Consider the following 22,014-nt stretch of genomic DNA (forward strand, 5'->3'; position numbering starts at 1 on the left):
ATTTACATCTTATTAGTCCTTATTAAAGAATGGTAACCAAAAGTCTGTTTGAAATGTTTGCTGAATTTGTTTGGTTTCATTACATGACAGAGCTGCAGGTTCTTGATATTAATGAGTAAGTGGAATGCAGTTTATTTAGCAGTGTTCTATTAGAGGTATTGAAATTTTCAGGGATAAGGAAATGAAAGAGAGAGTTTAGCATTGGGAAATTTGCACCATGGATAGATTAAGAGGTAGACAGTTAATAGAACATTTACGGGTTGGAGTAGACGAAAAGAGATGTGATGTTATGGGATGACCTTGGGAATTAAGGATTTTAGATACTTATAATTTGGGAGGAAAGAAAGTTTAAAGGATTTGTTGGTAAGATAGTATAACCAATGAATTTGACATATGGTTCTGGAACATTTAAAAGTAGTCATTATCTGCAAGTACCGTCAAATATCTGATTTTGGACACCTTAGACCTCTACTTTTTAATTTTAATTTTTTTGTATTTTGGTAGGGATGGGGTTTCACCATGTTGCCCAGGCTGGTTGTGAACTCCTGAGCTCAGGCAATCCGCCCGCCTCGGCCTCCCAAAGTGCTGGTTTTACAGGCGTGAGCCACTGCACCCGGCTCTACTTTGTATTCTTTTAAAGGCAAGTCATATATAGGCACAAAAGATAGTACAAAAAGATTGTTTGCCACTTTAATATTTAGTTTGAGAAAGTTTTTCAAGACTAAGTAATGACTAGCAGTAATATAAATATTCTTCCTGGCCCTTTATTATGGTATAAGCACGTAATTCCTCTGATTTGTTCATAATGTAAAATTTGTGGAGATGACCAAAACTCTGCATATAGTCTGAGAAATGACACATATGGACAGATCATTTGAAATTAATTTTGGGGAAAGATTTGGAAAGGGTCATCATGATAGCCATGTGGTGATCAATTTTCTGCTGTACATGTAATACCATTTATTTATTTATTTATTTATTTATTTATTTATTTTGAGACCAAGTCTTGCTCTGTCACCCAGGCTGGAGTGCAATGGCGTGATCTCGGCTCACTGCAACCTCCACCTCCCAGGTTCAAGTGATTGTCCTGTCTCTGCCTCCCGAGTAGTTGGGATTACAGGCATGTGTCACCACGTGGGGATAATTTTTGTATTTTTAGTAGAGACTGGGTTTCACCATGTTGGCCAGCCTGGTCTCAAACTCCTGACCTCAGGTGATCCTCCCACCTTGGCCTCCAAAAGTGCTGGGATTACAGGCGTGAGCCACCGCACCCGGCCGTAATACCATATTTTTATTGGGGAGTGGGGAGTGAAAAATAATTTTGGTTAACACTAGTGCTTCGTATGTATCAGGTACTATTCAGAGCACTTTACACATATATACTCATTTAATCTTTAAATATTCCTGTGCAATAATTGGTATTGTCCATTCTACAAATGACATAATGTGAGAAAAGTTGTATTCCATTTTAGGGTCCAAGAGATGTTGTGGAAATTGTAATTTGAACACTGAATTCCAGTATACTTCCATCCTTTATGGGGACAGTAGGAAAGAATATTTGAAATCAGAGGATTTTCCTAAGAAATTTAGATTGTATGTTAGCCATAGGTGTAATTGTATGCTAGCCATAGGTGTATAACCTTTTTGAATTTTTACATTGCTACTTAAAAAAACCACAGTGATGGCTACTCATAGAATCCATGTGTAGAATCCATGTGGAGAAACTCTTCCAATTGGTTTACCTGATTGCAAGTTATTTACAAATCTTTTTCTTTTTTCTTATTTGTATTTTAAAGTTTCATTTTGGTCCTTGCTTTATTTCTTTTCTTGGAATTTTCATCATTCCCACAGCTTCTACTGTTGACTCCTTTATCTGTATCTCCCAACTCTGATTTGGGCTCCTAAATGGTATTTCTAATTGCCTTTAGCCCTGTCTGTCTGTTAATTCTGTAAGTACCTCAAACTCAAGGTGTGCCCCAAACTGAAATCATATTTCTTTTCATTTTTCTGAGGTGCTTATCTTTATTAATGGTATCATCATTTAGTCATTCTTCTAGCCTTTAACTCTGTCTCCAACCCCTTATATCTAATTGGTTTCCAAGTACTCACAGCTTTATTTCCTAAGTACCTCAAGCTCATGTATTCATCATTCAGGCTTTTAATATAAATGCATAATGAGAATCTACCTTTTGTATCAGCAGGATCCAAGACATGATTCCTGCTCTGGAGGACCTATGTCTTACTCATTTTTGAGTCCTTTGCCTGAAACACAGTAGGCTTTCCATAAATGATGAATGCACTTCTGTAATCTAGTACTCTTTTTTGATTATCTTGATTAGGATTAGGTATTGTTCTAGGAAACACTGTCATCTTGTACATATTTATTTCATACTGACTTTGATTTGACAGCGAAGTATCTAGTAAGTCTCTTGTTCAGAAGATGTGACCATCATATTGTATGGTAAGTTTGTAGGATCAAGCACATATAAGAATAGCATCCCAAATATAACAGTGCTGATTCTATGCAGTATCTTAATGGTATTTAAGGGTCTGTCAAATAATGGTACCTGTCGGGGATATGTGGCAAAACATGATGTTAAAAATCAGGTATATAAAAAGCACTATAGTGTTTTCTAGTAAAAGCTTACATAGAGAAAGGTTTAGGATATTACCAAACAATTTTTTTTTCCTTTGAGACAGGGTCTCTCTGTCACCGAGGCTGGAGTGCAGTGGCAAGATCTTGGCTCCTCTGCCTCCCCTGGTCAAGTGACCCTCCCACCTCAGCCTCTGGAGTAGCTGGAACCACAGGCATGGGCCACTACACCTGGCTAATTTTTTGTAGAGACGGGGTTTTGCCATGTTGCTCAGGCTGGTCTTGAACTCCTAGGCTCAAGTGATCTGCCTGCCTCAGCCTCCCAAACTGCCGGGATTACAGGCGTGAGTCACTGTGCCCAGTCATCAAATGATATTTAATTACTTATTAACTGGCTAATGGCGAATTCCCTACATGAATGCTCTATTTATTATACAGTTTTTAATTCTTTTTTTTTTTTTTTGGTAGGCGGCTAAACAAAAGGTAGACAAATCTGGCTAGGTTCAAACAGGAATGTAGAATACATGCTGCTTTTTTTTTTTTTTTAACGGAGTCTCGCTCTGTTGCCCAGGCTGGAGTGCAGTGGCGTTATCTCCGCTCACTGCAACCTCCGCTTCCCCGGTTCAAGTGATTCACCCTCCTGAGTAGCTGGGATTACAGGTAACCACCACTACATCTGGCTAATTTTTGTATTTTTAGTAGAGACGGGGTTTTGCCATGTTGGCCAGGCTGGTCTTAAACTCCTGGCCTCAAGCGATCCACCCACCTCAGCTTCCTAAAGTGCTGGGATTACAGGCATGAGGCACTGTGCCTGGCCAGAATACATGCTTCTTAATGTTGATACTGATTCTTGAAAAATATTTTGACAGGCTTTTAATACCATTATATACCATCTATGTTAGTATTTCTATATCTTCATTGTCTTATAAATTTTTTTACCATATCCTGGCTAAAATTACTTATTTTGATTGACACTTGTATCATAGCTTTGAACATGATTTTATTTTGGTGGCTGCAGTCCTGTTCTCTGAGGCAGTGGTTCTTAAGCTTCTTTCAGCCATGGAACTCTTTAATTTAAAACTATGGCTTTTCTTCTCTATATACATGATTTTGCAGTGACTTTCAGGAAGTTTGCTGGACCTCGTGGCCCCGGATTAAGAATCCCTAGGCTGAGGCGAACTTCAGTAACTTCATTTCTTGGTCATTGTTTATTACTATTTTGGTGTTAATTCCTAGACTCATTTGTAATTAAATCCTTTTGATTAATTACATTTAAATTTAGTAATTCCCAGTTTTTATTTTTATTTTTATTTATTTATTTATTTTTTGAGACAGAGTCTTGGTCTGTCACCCAGGCTGGAGTGCAGTGGCGTGGTCTCTGCTCACTGCAAGCTCTGCCTCCCTGGTTCACGCCATTCTTCTGCCTCAGCCTCCCGAGTAGCTGGGACTACAGGCGCCCACCACCACGCCCGGCTAATTTTTTTGTATTTTTAGTAGAGACAGGGTTTCACCATGTTAGCCAGGATGGTCTCGATCTCCTGACCTCGTGATCCACCCGCCTTGGCCTCCCAAAATGCTGGGATTACACGCATGAGCCACCACTCCCGGCCAGTAATTCCCAGTTTTTATAATGTAACACAAATTCAATACTTTTTTTGTTTAAAGCATACCAGCCAATACATTTTTGAAACTAACCTTAATATTCTTATGCTATTAACTGAGTATCTGTAACCCATAATGTCTTATATAGTGTCTTTTCTAATAGATAATAAGGACTAAATGGAATTTTTTATTTGTAGTAATTATTTTAGAATATCCTACAATAGACTGGTGAAGAAATCCAGTAAGGCAATACAATATGGTGTTCACTCACGGTTAAGTGTGTTTCTAAAGTACTTGGTTGCAGGACCCTGATAGTCACTGTTGGAATGATGTCTATGAGACACCTATAGTACATCTTTTTGAATGATCATTTCTCCTTTTGTGCAGCATTACATACTGGTCAATTCTCCACTGCCAGTGTGAAGTGAGGGGATAATACACTCCCCATATTTAGTAGTGAAAAACATTCCTAAGTCCTTAGCCTAAATTAGTAGTTTTCTGGGTCTCAGTTTTCCTGTTTGGGAATTAATAAAACTAACTTCTCAGGTGATTTCTAAGACATAAACCTAGTTGTGTAGCATGTTTTAAAAATTAAAAATGCTGTTGAAATAGCACATTTTCTCTTGGTTAGTTTTTGTTTTGAGAAGTAGGACTAAGATCTATTTTTAGAATTCACAGAATATAGTCCTAAATGATACGGAAAGCAGATTTTTCATTGAATTTCGTATTTAAACTCATACTCAGTTTCTAATTGGGGTTATAGTTAGATAATTTAAGTTTATTTAGAAGTTTAATTGAATGGGTCTTTCCAGTGCTTCAAATGTTCTGGGTTTTTTCCCTCCTTCCGCTAATCCTGTCTCTAGACTGATCAGACACTGCAGGTATCTTAAGTCAAAAAACAACCCTCTGCTGGGCGTGGGGGCTCATGCCTGTAATCCCAGCACTTTGGGAGGCCAAGGCAGGTGGTTCAGCTGAGGTCGGGAGCTCCAGACCAGCCTGACCAACATGGAGAAACCCCGTCTCTCTACTAAAAATACAAAACTACCCAGGCGTGGTGGCACATGCCTGTAATCCCAGACACTCGGGAGGCTGAGGCAGGAGAATTGCTTGAACCTGGGAGGCAGAGGTTGCAGTGAGCTAAGATTGCGCCATTGCACTCCAGCCTGGGCAACAAGAGCGAAACTCCGTCTCAAAAAAAAAAAAAAAAAACCCTCAGTATTTCTGTGCCAGTGTGGTATATTTTAAAGCAAAGTAGTATTTTCCTTTTTAAAAAAAATCTGTATTGTCATGCTATCAGGTGGAAATGGGGAAGAGAGAGAAGAAAATGAAAGCAAGTGGTTCTTGATATTTTATTTTGCAATTCCGAACAAGGATCACTTCTTTGGGAAATCCATTCTTTGTCTTGCCTTTATTTCTCCTTCCTAAAACTTGAGGAGGAGGTTGAACAGGGCTGCCAGGCCATGCTTTGTTTTAGAACCATTGTGTTCCCTTCCTTCATAAATCTTGCTTTGCTAATTCTGCTTGAATGTTCACCCTGAAAAGTTGATAGGCTCTAGTTCCAGGGTGCTGTTAAAATACATTTTTAAAACACATTACCATTATATTTTCAGTAATGAAAGACCCCAAAAAGAGGTTCTGTTGAGTTATTTCCCTTAATTTGCTTCATGTTATTTCGTACTAAAAATACTAAAAAATAATTGAAGTAAGTTATTTAGGGCTAATTTTTAAAATACTGGCTTTTCAGTAGGTTCTGTTACAAGTTGTTGTATGTTAATACATGGGTTTGTTATCTTTAAAATTCTAGGTCTGTTTATGTGGTAATGTCAGATTTATTCATTTTTGTGTGGGCCAGTCATCCCCACTTTTTGCCAAGATAATAGGCTAACACCCAAAAGCTATTTTTAATATTGATCACAAATTTGACCACTTAAAGGAAGGTGTTATCAATATTTTAATATTGATTACAAATTTTACCACCTAAAGTCTGTTATCCACTATTGAATCACAGAGTAATTCCCTACATTTGGAAGAGTGCTTAGAGATTATGCAGCCCATCTACTTATTTTACAGATGAGGAAACTGAGACTTAGAGTAAACTGGTACAGCCAAGTTCATAACATTCTTTTCATGTTACCATATTGCCTCTCAGAAACTAATAACTCATAGCATTTTGTCATGCACATTTACAACTATACCTTGTATGTCACAGGGAATGTATGCTTTAAAAAAATAATTCCGGACATACCTCATTTAATTGGTTGAAACGTGAAGTGTTATTTTAGAATTAAAATCATTAGTATTTATATGTCACACTACAGTTTCCTCGTTTATCAGTGAAGAAATAAATATAGCAATTAAAAGGACAAATTACGTATTCTAGCTAAATTTCAGTATAAAAAGTAGTCATTATAAAATTAAAGCCCATCAGTTTCATGACAGGTAAACTATGTTATTTAAAGTTACTTTAATATTTTTTAACTTATTTTAATCTGTACCCAGAGGTACAGTGCTTAAAACTTAAAATGTCTTTTTTAAGATATTTTCTTTCCATTATACTTAGATGTCAAAGGGAATAATTCCATTAGGGATGGGGAAACAGGATATGGACCCATATTAGAGCTTTGATTTCCAGTAGAATTTCAGTGAAATTGCTCTGGTTCTTACCTTTTTTTTTTTTTTTTTTTTTTTGGTGCCAAAGAATGATTACTTGCTGAATGTTTTGTCAGGTAGCAGCTAACAGCCATCCATATTTAAGCACAAATGTGCTAAACACTGAATATACAGTGTCTTGTATTATTCTAACAACCTTAGGTTTAAGTCACAAAAATTTCTAGAGCACTGTTTCTCAAACTTTGAAACATTAATAGGTGATCTATGGAGGGAAGAAGGTGTTTGGTAAAGGCTAGGTCAAAAATGTGAAGCATTTACTGTAAGCATTCCTTAGGACCTTTAATGTTGCTAATGGGCACTGTGAATCTCAAGGATAGGATTATAATACGCAAAGTTTGCTGAAATTTTTGACTTGAAATTCTCTTTTTAGGAATACGTTGTTCTAGAACAGTGGTTTTCAAAGTGTATTCCCTGGACAAGCATCATCATCACCTGGGAACTTGTTAGAAATGCAAATTCTTGGGATTCATCCCAGACCTGCCTCAGAATCCCTTGGGCAAGAGGCAATCTTTTAACAAGCCCTCCACTTGAGAACCACTGTTTTGGAGGTTTACAGGACTAAAGTAGTTTGCTGTGGAGAAAGCCAATTGGGATTTCAAGTGCGCTATTTCAAAGGACAGTATTAAATACCTTGAAGTGGCTTTTTATTATATGCAAGACAAAGTCTAGAATCGACCCACAGGTCTCTTTAAAATATCCTATTGTACTAATCTGCAGAATGGAACCTCTGCTTTACCACTCCTGGGCCTTTGCTCCTGTCTTTTCTGCCTTGGTATGTAATTCCTCTTTATGGTAATTGTGCAGACATCAGGAGATTTTATATAGTTTTAGTTTCAGTACTGTTACTGATTGGATGTGAAAACTTAGGTAGGTCTTAAAACTATTTCAGACCTGTTTCTTCATCTGTAAAGTAAGAGGTCCCTTGGAGCTGTAAAATTCCAATTACTTGTTTTCCTAGTTTATGATGCTATTGTTTCTTGCTCACTAATGATAAAATGTTTAAATTTACTTTCTAAAATTAAGGTAATACATGTGAATAGTTAAAAATGTTAATTGATTATACAAGGCTTACAACAAGAAACAGCAGTTGTATGTCCTATTCCTCCCCATCTCTGTTCCTGCTTCTTATAGGTGACCGTATTACTTTATGTTTTATAAATAATATGCTTAAACTGGTTTTGTTTTGTTTTTTAAATTTGAATATCATTTTAACCTTCCTATATGGAAGAGGAGACTTTTCAAAAATTAATGTTTTTAATTTACAAGTCACAATTGTATATGCATTTATAGGGTACAATGTAATGTTTTGCTATTTGTGTACAATGTGGAATGATTATGTCAAGCTAATTAACATAGTCACCTCACTTACCTGTCATTTTTTATGGCGAGACATTTGAAATTCTTATTTTGAAGTACACAATATATTATTATTGACTGTAGCGACTCTGCTGTACAAAAGATCCCAGAACTTATGTCTTCTGTCTGTCTGAAGCTTTGTACCCTTTGATCAACAACTCCCATTTTCTCTTTTCCCTCTCACCCCCCAGCTTCTGGTAACCATCATTCTAACTCTCTACTTCTATGAGTTCAACTTATTTAGATTCCGCATGTAAATCATGCCCTCTTTGTCTTTCTGTGCCTGGCTTATTTCACTTAGCATATAACATCCTCTAGGTTCATCTATGTTGTCACAAATGACAGAATTTCCTTTTTCTAAACACTGAATAGCATTCCATTTTGTATATGTACCACATTTTCTTTATGCATTCGTCCACTGATGGACACTTAGGTTGTTTCCTTATCTTGGGTACTGTGAATAATTCTGTAATGAACATGGGAGTGCAGGTATCTCCTGACATACTGATTTTATTTTCTTTGGATATATACCCAGAAGTAGAATTACTAGATCATATGGTAGTTCTATTTAATTTTTTGAGGAACTTCCATACTGTTTTCTATAATGGCTGTACTAATTTACGTTGCCACCAACAACGTACAACAGTTTCCTTTTCTCTGCATCCTTGCCAACACTTGTTATCTTTCATCATTTTAAATAAAAGCCATTCTAACAGTTGTGAGGTGATAGTCTCATGTTTTGAATGCATTTCTCTAATGATTAGTGATGCTGAGCATTTTTTCATGTACTTGTTTGCCATTTTTATGTCGTCTTTTGAGAAATGTTCGTTTAGTTCCTTTGCCCATTTTTAAATTGGGTTGTTTTCTTGCTTGTTGAGTTGTTTGATTTCCTTACAGGTTTTTTTTTTTTTTTTTGAGTTATTTGATTTCCTTACATATTTGGATATTAACCCCTTATCAGATGTATAGTTTGCAGATCTTTTCTCAATTTCTGTGGGTTGTCTCTTCACTTTGTTAATAGTTTCCTTTGCTGTGCAGCAGCTTTTTAGTTTGGTGCCATACCATTTGTCTATTTTTGCTTTTGTTACCTGTGCTTACAGGGTCATATTCAAAGAATCATTGCCCAAAGAAGTGTGGAGCTTTTCCCCTATGTTTTCTTCTAGTAGTTTTGCAGTTTCAGGTTTTATATTGAAGTTTTCAATCCATTTTGAGTTGATTTTTTAATATGATATAAGGTAAGGATCCAGCTTCATTCTTCTGCCCGTGGATAGTCAGTTTTCCCAACCCTTTATTGACGAGACTGTCTTTTCCCCATTGTGCATTCTTAATACCTTCGTTGAAAATTGACCATAAATGTGTAGGTTTCTGTCTGGGCTTTCTATCCTGTTCCTTTTTTTGATGTGTCTGTTTTTATACCAGCATGATGCTGTTTTGATTATACTCACTTTATATATGATTTGAAGCCAGGGAGTGAGATGCTGCCAGCTTTGTTCTTTTTACTGAAGATTATTTTGTCTATTTGGGATCTTCCGTGATTCTGTATAAATTTAAGGATTTTTTTTTTCTATTTCTGCAAAAATGTCATTGGAATTTTGATAGAGATTGCATTGAATCTGTGGATCACTTTGGTAGTGTGGACATTTTCACAGTTTTCTTCCAATCCATAAACATGGGATATTGTTCCATTTATTTGTGGGTTTTTTTTTCAGTTTTTTTTCCATGAGTGTTTTATAGTTTTCAGTGTTATATCAGTCTTTTACCTCATTGGTTACATTTATACCTAAGTATTTGTTGCTATTGCTATTGTAAATGGGATTGTTGTCTTAATTTTCTCTTTGGATAATATAGAAACACTACTGATTTTTTATATGTTGATTTTGTATCCTTCAACTTTACTCATTTTTTTTTTATCAGTTCTAGCCTTTTTTTTATGTAGTTTTTAGGTTTTTCTATATGTAAGAACATGTTATCAGCAAATAAAGATAATTTCAATTCTTCCTTTTCTAGTAGGATGTGTTTTCTTTCTCTTGCCTAATTGCTCTGGCTACGATTTGTATGTTGAATAGAAGTGGTGAGAGGGGGCGTCCTTGTCTTGTCCCTGATCTCAGAGGAAAAGCTTTCGATTTTTCACCCTTGAAAATGGTCATAGCTATGGGTTTAACATATGTGGTGTTTACTGTACTGAGATACATTTCCTGTATACCTAATCTGTTGAGAGTTTGTTTTTTTTTTTTTTTTTTTTGAGATGGAGTCTTGCCCTGTCATCCAGGCTGGAGTGCAATGGCGTGATCTCGGCTCACTGCAATCTCCGCCTCCCAGGTTCAAACGATTCACCTGCCTCAGCCTCCTGAGTAGCTGGGATTCTAGGCGCCCGCCACCATGCCCAGCTAATTTTTGTATTTTTTTTTTTTTTTTTTAGTAGAGATGCGGTTTCACTATGTTGGCCAGGCTGGTCTTGAACTCCTGACCTTGTGATCTGCTCTCCTTGGCCTCCCAAAGTGCTGGGATTACAGGCGTGAGCCACCGTGCCCGGCCAAGAGTGTTTTTGTTTGTTTGTTTTTTCGTTAATGAAGGAGTGTTGAATCTTGTCAGATGCTTTCTCTGCATCTATTTAAACGATCATGATTTTTATTCATTCTGTTAATGTGGTGTATCACATTTATCGATTTGTGTATATTGAACCTTCCTTGCAGCCCCAGGATAAATCCCACTTGATCATGGGGAATGAGTCTTGTAATGTGTTGTTGAATTTAGCTTGCTAGGGTTTTGTTGACGACTTTTGCATTTATGTTCATCAGGGATATTGGTCTGTACATTTCTATTTTTGTAGTGTTCTTGTCTGGCTTTGGTATCAGGGTAATGCTGGTCTTGTAAAATGAGATTAGAAATATTCCTTCTTTTTCAGTTTTTTGAAAGAGCTTAAGAAGGATTGGTACTGGTTCTTTAAATGTTTGGTAGAATTCAGCAGTGAAGCCATGGGGTCTTGGACTTTAGTGGGAGACTTTTATTATTGATTCAATCTCCTTCCTCATTATTGGTCTGTTCAGATTTTCTATTTCTTCATGATTTAGTCTTGGTAGGTTGTATGTGTCTAGGAACTCATCCATTTCTTCTAGACTATCCAATTTGTTGGCGTATAATTGTTTATAGTAGTTTCTTGTGATCCTTTGTATTTCTGTGATAACAGTTGTAATGTCTCCTATTTCATTTCTGATTTGAGTCTTTTTCTCCTAGTCTGGCTAAGGGTAGGTCAATTTTGTTTATCTTTTCAAGGAACTAACTCTTAGTTTATTATTTTTCTATTGTTTTTCTAGTCTCTTTCATTTATTTATGCTCTGATCTTTGTTTCCTTCCTTCTGCTAACTTAAGGTTGTTCTTTTTCTAGTTCCTTGAAGTGTGTTAGATTTGAGATCTTTCTTCCTTTTTAGTGTAGGCATTTACCACTATAAATTTCCCTCTTAGAACTGTTTTTGCTGCATCCTGTAAGTTTTTGTATGTTGTGTTTCCATTTTCATTTGTCTCAAGGGTTTTTTAAATTTCCTTTTTGATTTATTCTGTGACACATTGACTTGTTCAGAAGCATTTTGTCTAATTCCCACATATTTGTGTATTTTTCAAGATTCTTTCTGTTACTGATTTATAGTTTCATGCCATTGTGATCTGAAAAGATACTTGATATGATTTCAATTTCCTTAAATTTGGTAAGACTTGTTTTTTAGCCTAACAATATGATCTATCCTGGAGAATGGTCCATGTGTGCATAGCAAGAATGTGTATTCTGTTGCTGTTGGATTGAATATTCTGTATATGTCTGTTAGGTCCATTTGGTGTAAAGTATAATTCAAGTCTAATGTTTCCTAATTGATTTTCTGTCTAGGTTATCTGTCCATTGTTGAAAGAGGGGTAATGAGATCCCAAAGAGGAGACTTTTTCTTTTTTCTCTTCCCCATTTTCCTTCCCATCCTCCTAATTTAGTTTTATCAGTTCTGTGAGATTCATTTTCAATGTTGACATTATTATGACTGCTTAACTACAGTATTATTCACATCTGAGCCATGTAGTGTTCAATGATTTTATTTCCTTTCCTGTAAAACTTTGTTTTATCTCATTTTGTTATTTCATCATTTTCCCAGTTTTTGATAGTAACATCTCCAAACTCTCCAACAGAAGTGTACATCTCTCATTGTATTCAAACACATCGAGTTATCTAAACCTTTATTATCTTTTCTGAGATATCCACACTGGAGTTCTCTGTCCTATTTTTGGAAATGCTTATTTTCTAGTCCTTCTGAGTGTCTATCTTCCTGTGATTTCCCCTTCATCCTTATCCTGTAATTTCTCTTTGCTTTTCTCTTGTGTTGAATCTCCTATTTCCAAGATTGCTCCCTTCCACCCCCAGACTTTTAAAAAAAATTCTTTATTTTGGTTTCACATGTCTTCAAAGTAGCTTTTCTGAGAAAGGGTGGCAACATTTTTGAATCTTTTTTTTTTTCTAAAAACACCTTGTTTTACTCTTTCATTTGATAGCTTGCAATAGAAATAAAGGTTGGAAATAACTTCCCCTCTAATCTAGAGCTTCATTGTTTTCTGAATCCTAGTTTTTCTTTTGAGAACTATATTGTGTTCTTATTTGTGTTCTTTTGTGTATAAACTGTTTTTCTTCTGTGAAAGCTTTAGGATCTTCTCTTTATCCCCTGACTTCAGAAACTTTATTGTTATGTCCAGGGATGATCTTTTTTGCTTTCATTGTTGTGGCTACTTCATGGACCCTTTCAGTCTCAATATGGATACTCGTGTTCTACAGTGCTAGAAGTTTTTTATATTGTCCTAATCATCATCATCATCATTATCATTTCTTTCCCTCTGCTCTCTTCATTTCACTTCGGGCTTCCTGTTGGTTAGATGTTGGCTTTCCTAGATTGATAATCTGATTTTCTTATTTTTTCTTCCCAATATTGTTGACTATTCTGTGAGCTCCTCAACTCTGTTATATGTCTTCTGCTGTTTTGTTTTACTTAACTGTTAAATTTAAATACAGTAAAATTGGCCTGTTTTCTTATATAGTTCTATAATTTTGACAAACGCATAATCATGTAACCACTACCACAGTCGAGATGCAGAACAGTTCCAGTGCCCCCATTTATCCTTTCTCTTCGTAGTCAGCCCTTCAACCCTAACTACTGGCAAAAACTAATCTGTTTTCCCTTCCTATAGTTTGGCCTTTTTCAATGTCATATAAATGCAGGCATACAGTGTGTAGCCTTTTGACTCATGTCTTTTTTCGCTTCGCATGTTACATTTGAGATACGTGTTCTTTTATGTATCAATATTTCATTATTTTCTATTCCTAGGAAGTATTCTATTGTTTGAATGTACCACAGTTTTTGTCCATTCACCAGTTGAAAAATGTTTAGATTGTTTCCAGTTTTGGAGAGCTCATGATTATGGATAAAGCTACTATAAACATTCACATAGAGGTTTTGGTGTTACCATTTATTTTATGTAGTTACCTAGAAGTGGGATTGCTTGATCATATGGTAATTCTGTTCAATTTTATAAGAAACTGTTAAACTGTTTTCCACAGTGGTTGTACTATTTTACATTCCCACTAGCAACATATGAGAGTTCCAGTTTTGCATCCTTTTCAACACTTTGTATTGTCAGTTAAAAAAATTATTTTAGTTAGTATGTAGTGGTATCTCATTAAAGATAGACAAATGGCCAATAAGCAGATGAAAAGATGCTCAATATCATTAGCCACTGGGGAAACGCAAATCAAAACCACAGTGAGATACCACTTCACACCCACCAGGTTTACTATAATCAAAAGATGGAAAATAACACGTGTTGATAAGAATCTAGAGAAAATGGAACCCTCATACACTATTGATAAGAATGTAAAATGGTGCAGTTGCTCTGAAAAACAGTTCCTAACATTAGGTTAAATAGAGTTACCATATGATCCAGTAACTCCACTCCTAGGTATATACCTAAGATACTTGAAAACATAAGTCCAAATAAAAACTTGCATGTGAATATTTATGGAAATATTATTCATAATAGCCCAAAAGTGGGAACAACCCAAATTTCTATCAACTAGTGAATGGATAAACAAATTTTGGTTTATGCAGGGGATTGAACTATGTAGTGATGCACCATGCTCCAACATGGGTGGACTTTGAAAACCTTATGCTAAACTAAGTAAAAGAAGCAAGTCACACCAGACCACATACTTTATGATCCCATTTGTTTGAAGTGTTCAGAATATGGAAATCTGTAGATTCAGGAAGTAGATTAGTGGTTTTCTGGGGTTGGTGGGGATAGAGGGATTAGAGGTTGACAGCTACAGGATGCAGAGTTTTATTTTGGGATAAAGAGAATGTTCTAAAGTTGATTATGGTGATGGATGCACAACTCTATACAACAAACCATTGAATTGTATACTTTAAGTGGGTGAATTATATGGTATGTGACATATCTGAAAGCTGTTAAATTTACCAGTTTTAAGAGTACAATTTAATTTTTAGTGAATATACAGAATTGTGCACATATCACCACAAAATAGTTTTAGAAGATTTTTATTATTCCAGAAAGATTTTTTGTGCTTATTTGTAGTCAATGCCTATTTCCACTCCAGCCCCGGGCAACCACTTCATCTGCTTTCTGTCTCTAGATTTACCCTTTTGGCATATTTCATATAAATGGAATCATATTCCTTTTGGAATCATACAGTTTTTGCTTCCATCTTCTTAGGACCAGTTTCTCCAATCCTTGTTAATGCTTGTTATTGTTTGTATTGTTTATTACAGCTATCCTGGTGGGTATGTAATGATGTCTTATTGTGGTTCTAATTTTCATTTTCCTAAAGATCAATGATTTTGAATATCTTTTTATGTGCTCATTAGCCATTCTTATATCTTTGGTGAAATGTGTATTCAAATCTTTTGTTTATTTAAGAAATTGGATTTTTTTTATCGTTGACTTTTCAGAGTTCTTTATATATTTTGGTACAAAGTTTTTCTGGTTAGATATGTGATGTAAAAATATTTTCTTCCAGTCTATGGCTTGTATTTTCATTCTCCTAACAATGTCATTTGCAGAGCAAAAGTTTTTAATTTTGATAAAATTGAGTGAATTTTTTTTTCTGTTATGTATCTGAGAACTCACTGCCTAACTCAGGATCTTAAAGATTTTCTCCTATGTTTTATTTTTTAAAATTTTGAAGTTTTATTTTACATTTATACCACTTTGAGTTAATTATAGTACAAGGTGTGAGGTATAGGTTGAGGATCCTTTTTTTTGCATGTGGATGGTCAATTGTTCTGGCACCACTTGATGAAAATGCTATCTTTTTTCTATTCAACTGATTTTGCACCTTTGTCAAAAATCAATGGACCATATTTGTGTGGATCTACTGTATGCTTCCCTGTGTGTTACTTTTCTCTTGCTCTGTCTCCTTTTGTCTTCCTGTCCCTACCTGTGTTTTTTGTTTTCAGTTTTCTGTTACTTTTCTGATTCTCTCCCTCCTTCTCCTGATTTTCCCTTCCCCCATTCCCTTCCTCAAAATGAAGCATTTAGATTGCATTGTTTTATATATCACACTTATTTTTAGTTTAAAAAGCAGATGTGAAGCATTTGTGTTTTTCTTTACAAGTACAATATGCTGGAAACAAATTAACTTTTAAATTATAATCCCTTTTTTTTTTTTTTTTTTTGAGACGGAGTCTCGCTCTGTTGCCCAGGCTGGAGTGCAGTGGTGTGATCTCGGCTCACGCCGTTCTCCTGCCTCAGCCTCCCAAGTAGCTGGGACTACAGGCGCCCACCACCACGCCCAGCTAATTTTTTGTATTTTTAGTAGAGATGGGGTTTCACCGTGTTAGGCAGGATAGTCTCCATCTCCTGACCTCGTGATCTGCCCGCCTCGGCCTCCCAAAGGGCTGGGATCACAGGCGTGAGCCATCATGCCTGGCCAAATTATAACCCTTAATTTTTCTCAGTGAATTAGTGACCTTAACGAAAGATGGCAATCTCTCTTCCCAAACGGTGTGTTTCAGAACTTTTGCAAAAGGCATCACTTCTCCAGTGTTACAGTTTCTTTAAAAAAGAAATTAGTGGCTGGACATGGTGGCTCATGCCTGTAATTCCAGCACATTGTGAAGCTGAGGTGGGAGGACAGCTTTAACCCAGGAGTTTGAGACCAGCTGGGCAATGTGGCAAGACCCCATCTCTACAGAAAATAGAAAAATTAGCTGGGTGTGGTGGCATGCACCTTTGGTCTTAGCTACTTGGGAGGCTGAGGTAGGAGGATTGTTTGAGCCCAGGAGGTTGAGGCTGCAGTCAGCTGTGTTTACACCACTGCACTTGCACTTCAGCCTGGGTGACAGAGTGAGACCCTTTAAAAAAAAAAAAAAAGAAATTAAGGTAATTTCAAATTGGCATGCTAAGGAAGTCAAGATTTATTCCTTTTTTACCATGTCAAACATTATTTTATTCCTAAATTATAAAATATTGCTGCTTTTCCTAGAGGGAGCAGTCATGATTACTACTGGATCCACAGATACAAAAAAAAAAAAGGAAAAAACAATTTTGAAAGCAGCTTAATGTTGTGCCTTCTCTAAAGCCAGCTTTTGACCTATTTGTTTTTTAATACTTAAAAAATGTAAGAAAGGAATTGGATTTTTGCATTTAAATAAAAATAAAAGACACTAGATAGTATAGATAATAGGAACAAATAAAACAAGCAATTGGGCCTGCCTTTGGCACTTAGTATTTTCTTTGGTTTTCTCAGAATCCAGAGTAATGTATCTGGAAAAGTACACTAGTAAAACATTGAAACACATCTCTCATTGTCCAACTCATCTCATACTCTACCATACCATTTCAAATGTAGTCTATTAGTTTGTGGATATTTTCATGCTGCTTCCATTTAAATTTTTATTTCCATTTTTAAAGAAACACACTTTTTTGCATTTTTCTTTTTTATTGGTGCCGTATAATAGTTTGGAGGCATTAGTCAAGAATTGTATAAGGTTTCCCTAGCATGGCTAATAAGATTTAGTTTCTGTGATCCTGGCAGAGATTATTATCTAGAATTAAAAGAGAAGATTACTTCAACCCTATATCTGAAATATCCAGGTAATAGCCATGGCACTTAGCTTGAACTGTGCCCTCTGCCGCTATAGATTAAGGGAAGTTCCTTCTCCTTTTTTGTGTGTATTAAAAAGGTATTAATGCAAATGCTTACTGGTTAACTAGGTTCATGAAGATTCTCTCCCTCCATGTTTGCCTGAAACTATGAAAGGAGCAGGGAATTTGGGGAGAGACTGTAGTTGAAAATTCAGCTAGAGATCTTAAAGCAATTCTTAAAGCAATGTAATGTGGACCAGGCTGCATCCTACACACCTGAGCCTTATTGTAGTCCCTTTTCAGCCTCGTGCAGCAGTTGCCCTGAGTTAAGCTGCAAAGTCAGTTTCCTTCTAGACCCAAAGCTCAGCTGCTTATGCATACTTTTCTCAACCTTGGTCTGATTGGGTTAATCCCACTCTTTCCCAAGGAGGTAACTCTAAGCACTTTCTCCCTCCCTCCCATGTCTCCTGCTCAGTCTGAGTTCCCTATTCCTAGGAGGATTGGCTCTTCCTCTTCTTTTCACAGGGTCCTGACTTGTCCTGGGCAAGCCAAGTCCATTGCTTCTGCTCCTGGGAAGTGCCAAGATTCTGCAGCGCTGACTTCAACTGCCTTCTCAGGCCTAGACTTTGGGCTGCTTTCCGGATACCTGCATAAGCAAGCCCTTGTTACTGCTACCCATCCTACCTGCACCCTGCTTTTTCCCTCTTGCCACACTTTTTTTCTACTCCCTCTTACCCCCACCCTGTACAAAATGCATAAAGGATGGAAAAACTACTGCAGCCAGAAGTCTTTGAATGAGGCATCAATGGATGAATATTTAGGCAGCTTAGGGCTGTTTCGAAAGCTGACTGCCAAGGATGCCTCTTGCCTCTTTCGGGCTATTTCGGAGCAGGTAAAAGGAAAACATATATCTTCCCTGTACTGAGTTTTCAGAGTTTGAGACATGGGATGGTCCTGTAGTTTGCCAGAAGAAACAAAAAAACTCCCCTGCTTTCTAGTGAAAACATCAGGCCTGTCAGGTCCTAGAGAGAAGCTGCCTGTTCTTATTAGCTTGGTGCATGCCTTTGCTGAATAGTCTATATTGCTGTACCTTTGCCATCTTTTCTGTTTTTTTAAATGCCGGTTTGTAATGTAGGAGGGGTAAGGTAAGGAGGCTAAAGACAACTTTGAAATATATCTTGATCCTTTGTAAGCATCCTCTGCTTCCTCTAATTTTAATGCCTAAGAAAAAAATTATAGGCTGTGCACATAAGGAGTAGAAAAGGGGATGGGGCATGACAGTCATCCTTCCCCCATTTCGTTGAAGATGATATTAAAAAAAACTTTTAGTAAGATGATTTAATTTCCCAATTTCCTACATATGTTCTGAATAAGGAAGCATTAAGTGTCCAGTTCATAGTCTTGATTTAGAAGTGCCTATTTTAAATGACTACTGACAGTGGGCTGGTCTTTCTCTTCTTTTTAGTTGTTTTGCAGCCAGGTCCATCATTTGGAAATCAGGAAGGCTTGTGTCTCATATATGAGGGAAAATCAACAAACTTTTGAGTCTGTAAGTAGAATACATACCCAGGGGAGAACTGGTAGAGTATGTAGCAGGTGGAAAAATAATTGTGAGCACCTACCAAAATTAAACTATATCATGCAGTCTCCTCAATAGCAAATATATAATTCCCAACTGGCTCCCTTCCCAGTAGCTAACATGCTTCTTGACCCTCTGCTAGAATTAGGTTGTTTAGGACTCTAATTAAAAATCAAGAATAATCTACATTTTCCCAGTACTTACCTCGTCCTACGCCAAGAACTCCAGACCCTAAAAAGTTACATTTTGATTGCTGTTTTATATTATCCATACAGTTTTATTGAACAATTAATAATAGTTTATGAAAAGTTTGGCTCTGTTAATATTTTGCAATGCATATTTTAAAATACGTAAAAATGGGAACCGCCTCTATTTTCTTGCTTAATCCTGTGTACAATAATCTTCAGCCAGTCAATTTGAGGAATCTTGTAAAACTTAATTGTAAGGGAACAAATGAGTCTAAGTATCTAGTCTTTCCATGTCACAAATTGTATAATTAGAGCTCTGCCACTAATGATTAACTTTAGGTAAAACAACTTACAGAAGACATATTTGTACACCTTCAGGTATTTGAATTCTTGTTAATGAAATTGGAGGCTTCCTTTTCTTTTTTTTTTTAAACACTTCTGGCCCTTGCAGTGCTATTTGTTTCTTCTGTTTATTGTGGGTATTTGCCTGCTGTTCGAGTTTTACTCTTAATTTTCTCAACTGGTTTCAGTGAATTTTAAAACTATGTGAAGACTTCTTGACTTAAAAGCTTGTTACCTTGAAGTTCATTGTAGTCTTCTCTACACCTGGGGAAAGGATTATTAGTAACATTACTTCAAATGCAAGACCATAGTGTAAAGCAGTGCGTCTCAAGTATTTCTGTGCATACAAATCACCTGGAGATCTTGTTAAAATACAGGTTTTGATTCAGTAGGTCTGAGTTGGGGCCCGAGATTTCTTTTTTTTTCTTACCTTGAGACAGGGTCTTACTCTGTTGCCCAGGCTGGAGTGCAGTGGCAGGATCACGGCTCGCTGCAGCCTCTGCCTACAAGGCTGAAGCAATCCTCCCACCTCAGCCTTCAAAGTAACTTGGGACTACAGGCACACGCCACCTCACTGGGCTAAGTTTTTTGTGTTTTTAGTAGAGATGGCGTTTCGCCATGTTGCCCAGACTGGTCTCAGACTCCTGGGTTCAAGTGATCTGCCTGCCTTGGCCTCCCAAAGTGCTGGGACTACAAGTGTGAGCCACTGCGCACAGTGGAGATTTCTGCATTTTTAACAAACTGAAGTAATGCTTGCTATTGGTTTGTGGACAACATTTTGGGTAACAAAGATGTGTGTAAAATTTTAAAACTACGTAAATGAATCTCAATACTGAGTGATAGAAACCAGACCCCATGCAAAGTTTATACTGTTTGATTTCCCTTATATAAAACTCTAGAAAAAATACAAGCCAATCTGTAGTGACAGCAGATCAGTGGTTATATATCAGTTATAGAGGGGCACAAAGGTACTTATGGAAGTGATATATTCACCATCTCAATTGTGATGATGATTTCATGGGTGTATACATAAGTCAAAATTTGTACTATTTAAATTGTGCAGTTTATTGTATGTCATTTATTTATTTTTTGAGACGGAGTCTTGCTCTTTCGCCCAGGCTGGAGTGCAGTGGCACGATCTCGGCTCACTGTAAGCTCCGCCTCCTGGGTTCATGCCATTCTCCTGCCTCAGCCTCCCAAGTAGCTGGGACTACTGGTGCCCGTCACCATGCCCGGCTAATTTTTTTGTATTTTTAGTAGAGATGGGGTTTCACCATGTTAGCCAGGATGGTCTTGATCTCCTGACCTCATGATCTGCCCGCCTCGTCCTCCCAAAGTGCTGGGATTACAGGCGTGAGCCACAACACCCAGCCTGTATGTCATTTATATCTCAAAACTTTTTAAAAGGAAAATTTAAATGATTTTTTAAAAGTCTAGTGATATGTATCCATGGAACTAGAAATAAATCTATTACAGTCCCTGAGTTTAATTTCATTTTTATTGAGGCATATTTTACATTCAATAAAACTCATCATTTTAAGTTTACCATTTTTAGTTTTGGAGATGATATGCAATCATGGAACTACCACTGCAGTCAAGATATGGAATGTTTCCATCACCCCTAAAAAGTCCCATGGTCTTTTTAGAAACTAATGAAATTCTCTTTAAAGTTTCTCAGTTTAATGTTGTAAATGCATGTCTTGTCAAATTTGAAATCCTTAGAAATACTGGTCTTGCTTGATTTATGAAAATTGTCATAAATGACAAGTTGGCATTTCAAATGAAACTCGAAAGCATACCATTTGATGAAATGTACTGGTATGTGGATATGCCAGGACCAATTCCTAAGATACTTTTATACTCCAGCTTTTCTCCACTCATGACTTTTGTGTATGTGCAAATCTTCTTGAGGTGCTGTGCAAAGTAGAAACTTACACCATAATTGTTGAGCTGAGCAAAAAACGCATTGCAGGATAATATTGTAGAATATAATCAGATTTCAGTAATTCTGTGTATTTGGTTAAGTCGAGTTTGTTTTATTTTTGAAGTATGTGGAGGGATCTTTTGAGAAATACCTGGAACGGTTGGGAGATCCCAAGGTAAGATCAAATATGGGGGTTTAATCTTTTCGGAGTTATTTGGAATAGTAATGTAAATTTATTCATTCAACTGTATTATTTTAGCCAGACCCCAAATATTTTATTTAGTAGCCAGCTGTGTTGAATCCAATAGTTCTTGCATAAGTTTAGAGGCTGGCAATTGACCTATTGTTTTGTGTTGAATATTGATAATTGTGTGTTAACAATCCCATCAACCATAGACTAGCAAAAGAGTATACACTACTTGGAAACAGGACAAGCTTAAGCCTTTTCACTTTAACGGGGGAGGAGGGTGGTAATGAATTTTACCAAGAGGTCATTATTTTGTTATTAAACAATTCCCCTGATTTGTAGTTGTCTTCCTTTTATGTGGGAGTAAAATTCATAAATTCATACTTTATTTAGAAATAATTTTTATGTGATAAAGTTAATTCCATAGTTCTGGACTTAAGAAACACA

The 22,014-nt window shown here is 36.5% G+C and overlaps 1 protein-coding gene across 10 annotated transcripts in view; it reads left to right on the plus strand.

Moving 5' to 3' along the window:
* ALG13 (ALG13 UDP-N-acetylglucosaminyltransferase subunit) overlaps window positions 1-22,014 on the plus strand; it is a 79,552-nt gene that overhangs the window by 8,977 nt on the left and 48,561 nt on the right. For 6 of the 10 annotated variants that reach the window (XM_054471082.2, XM_054471083.2, XM_063660464.1 and 3 more), the window contains exons 4-6: window positions 17,873-18,239; window positions 18,813-18,896; window positions 21,505-21,555. In XM_054471082.2, the coding sequence (XP_054327057.1) occupies window positions 17,873-18,239; window positions 18,813-18,896; window positions 21,505-21,555 (502 nt within the window). The remainder of the gene's footprint in view (window positions 1-17,872; window positions 18,240-18,812; window positions 18,897-21,504; window positions 21,556-22,014) is intronic. The other 4 variants (XM_063660467.1, XM_054471089.2, XR_010125467.1 and 1 more) reach the window with 2 other exon arrangements.

Source organism: Pongo pygmaeus, chromosome X (genome assembly GCF_028885625.2).
Source record: "Pongo pygmaeus isolate AG05252 chromosome X, NHGRI_mPonPyg2-v2.0_pri, whole genome shotgun sequence".
Classification (NCBI taxonomy): domain Eukaryota; kingdom Metazoa; phylum Chordata; class Mammalia; order Primates; family Hominidae; genus Pongo; species Pongo pygmaeus.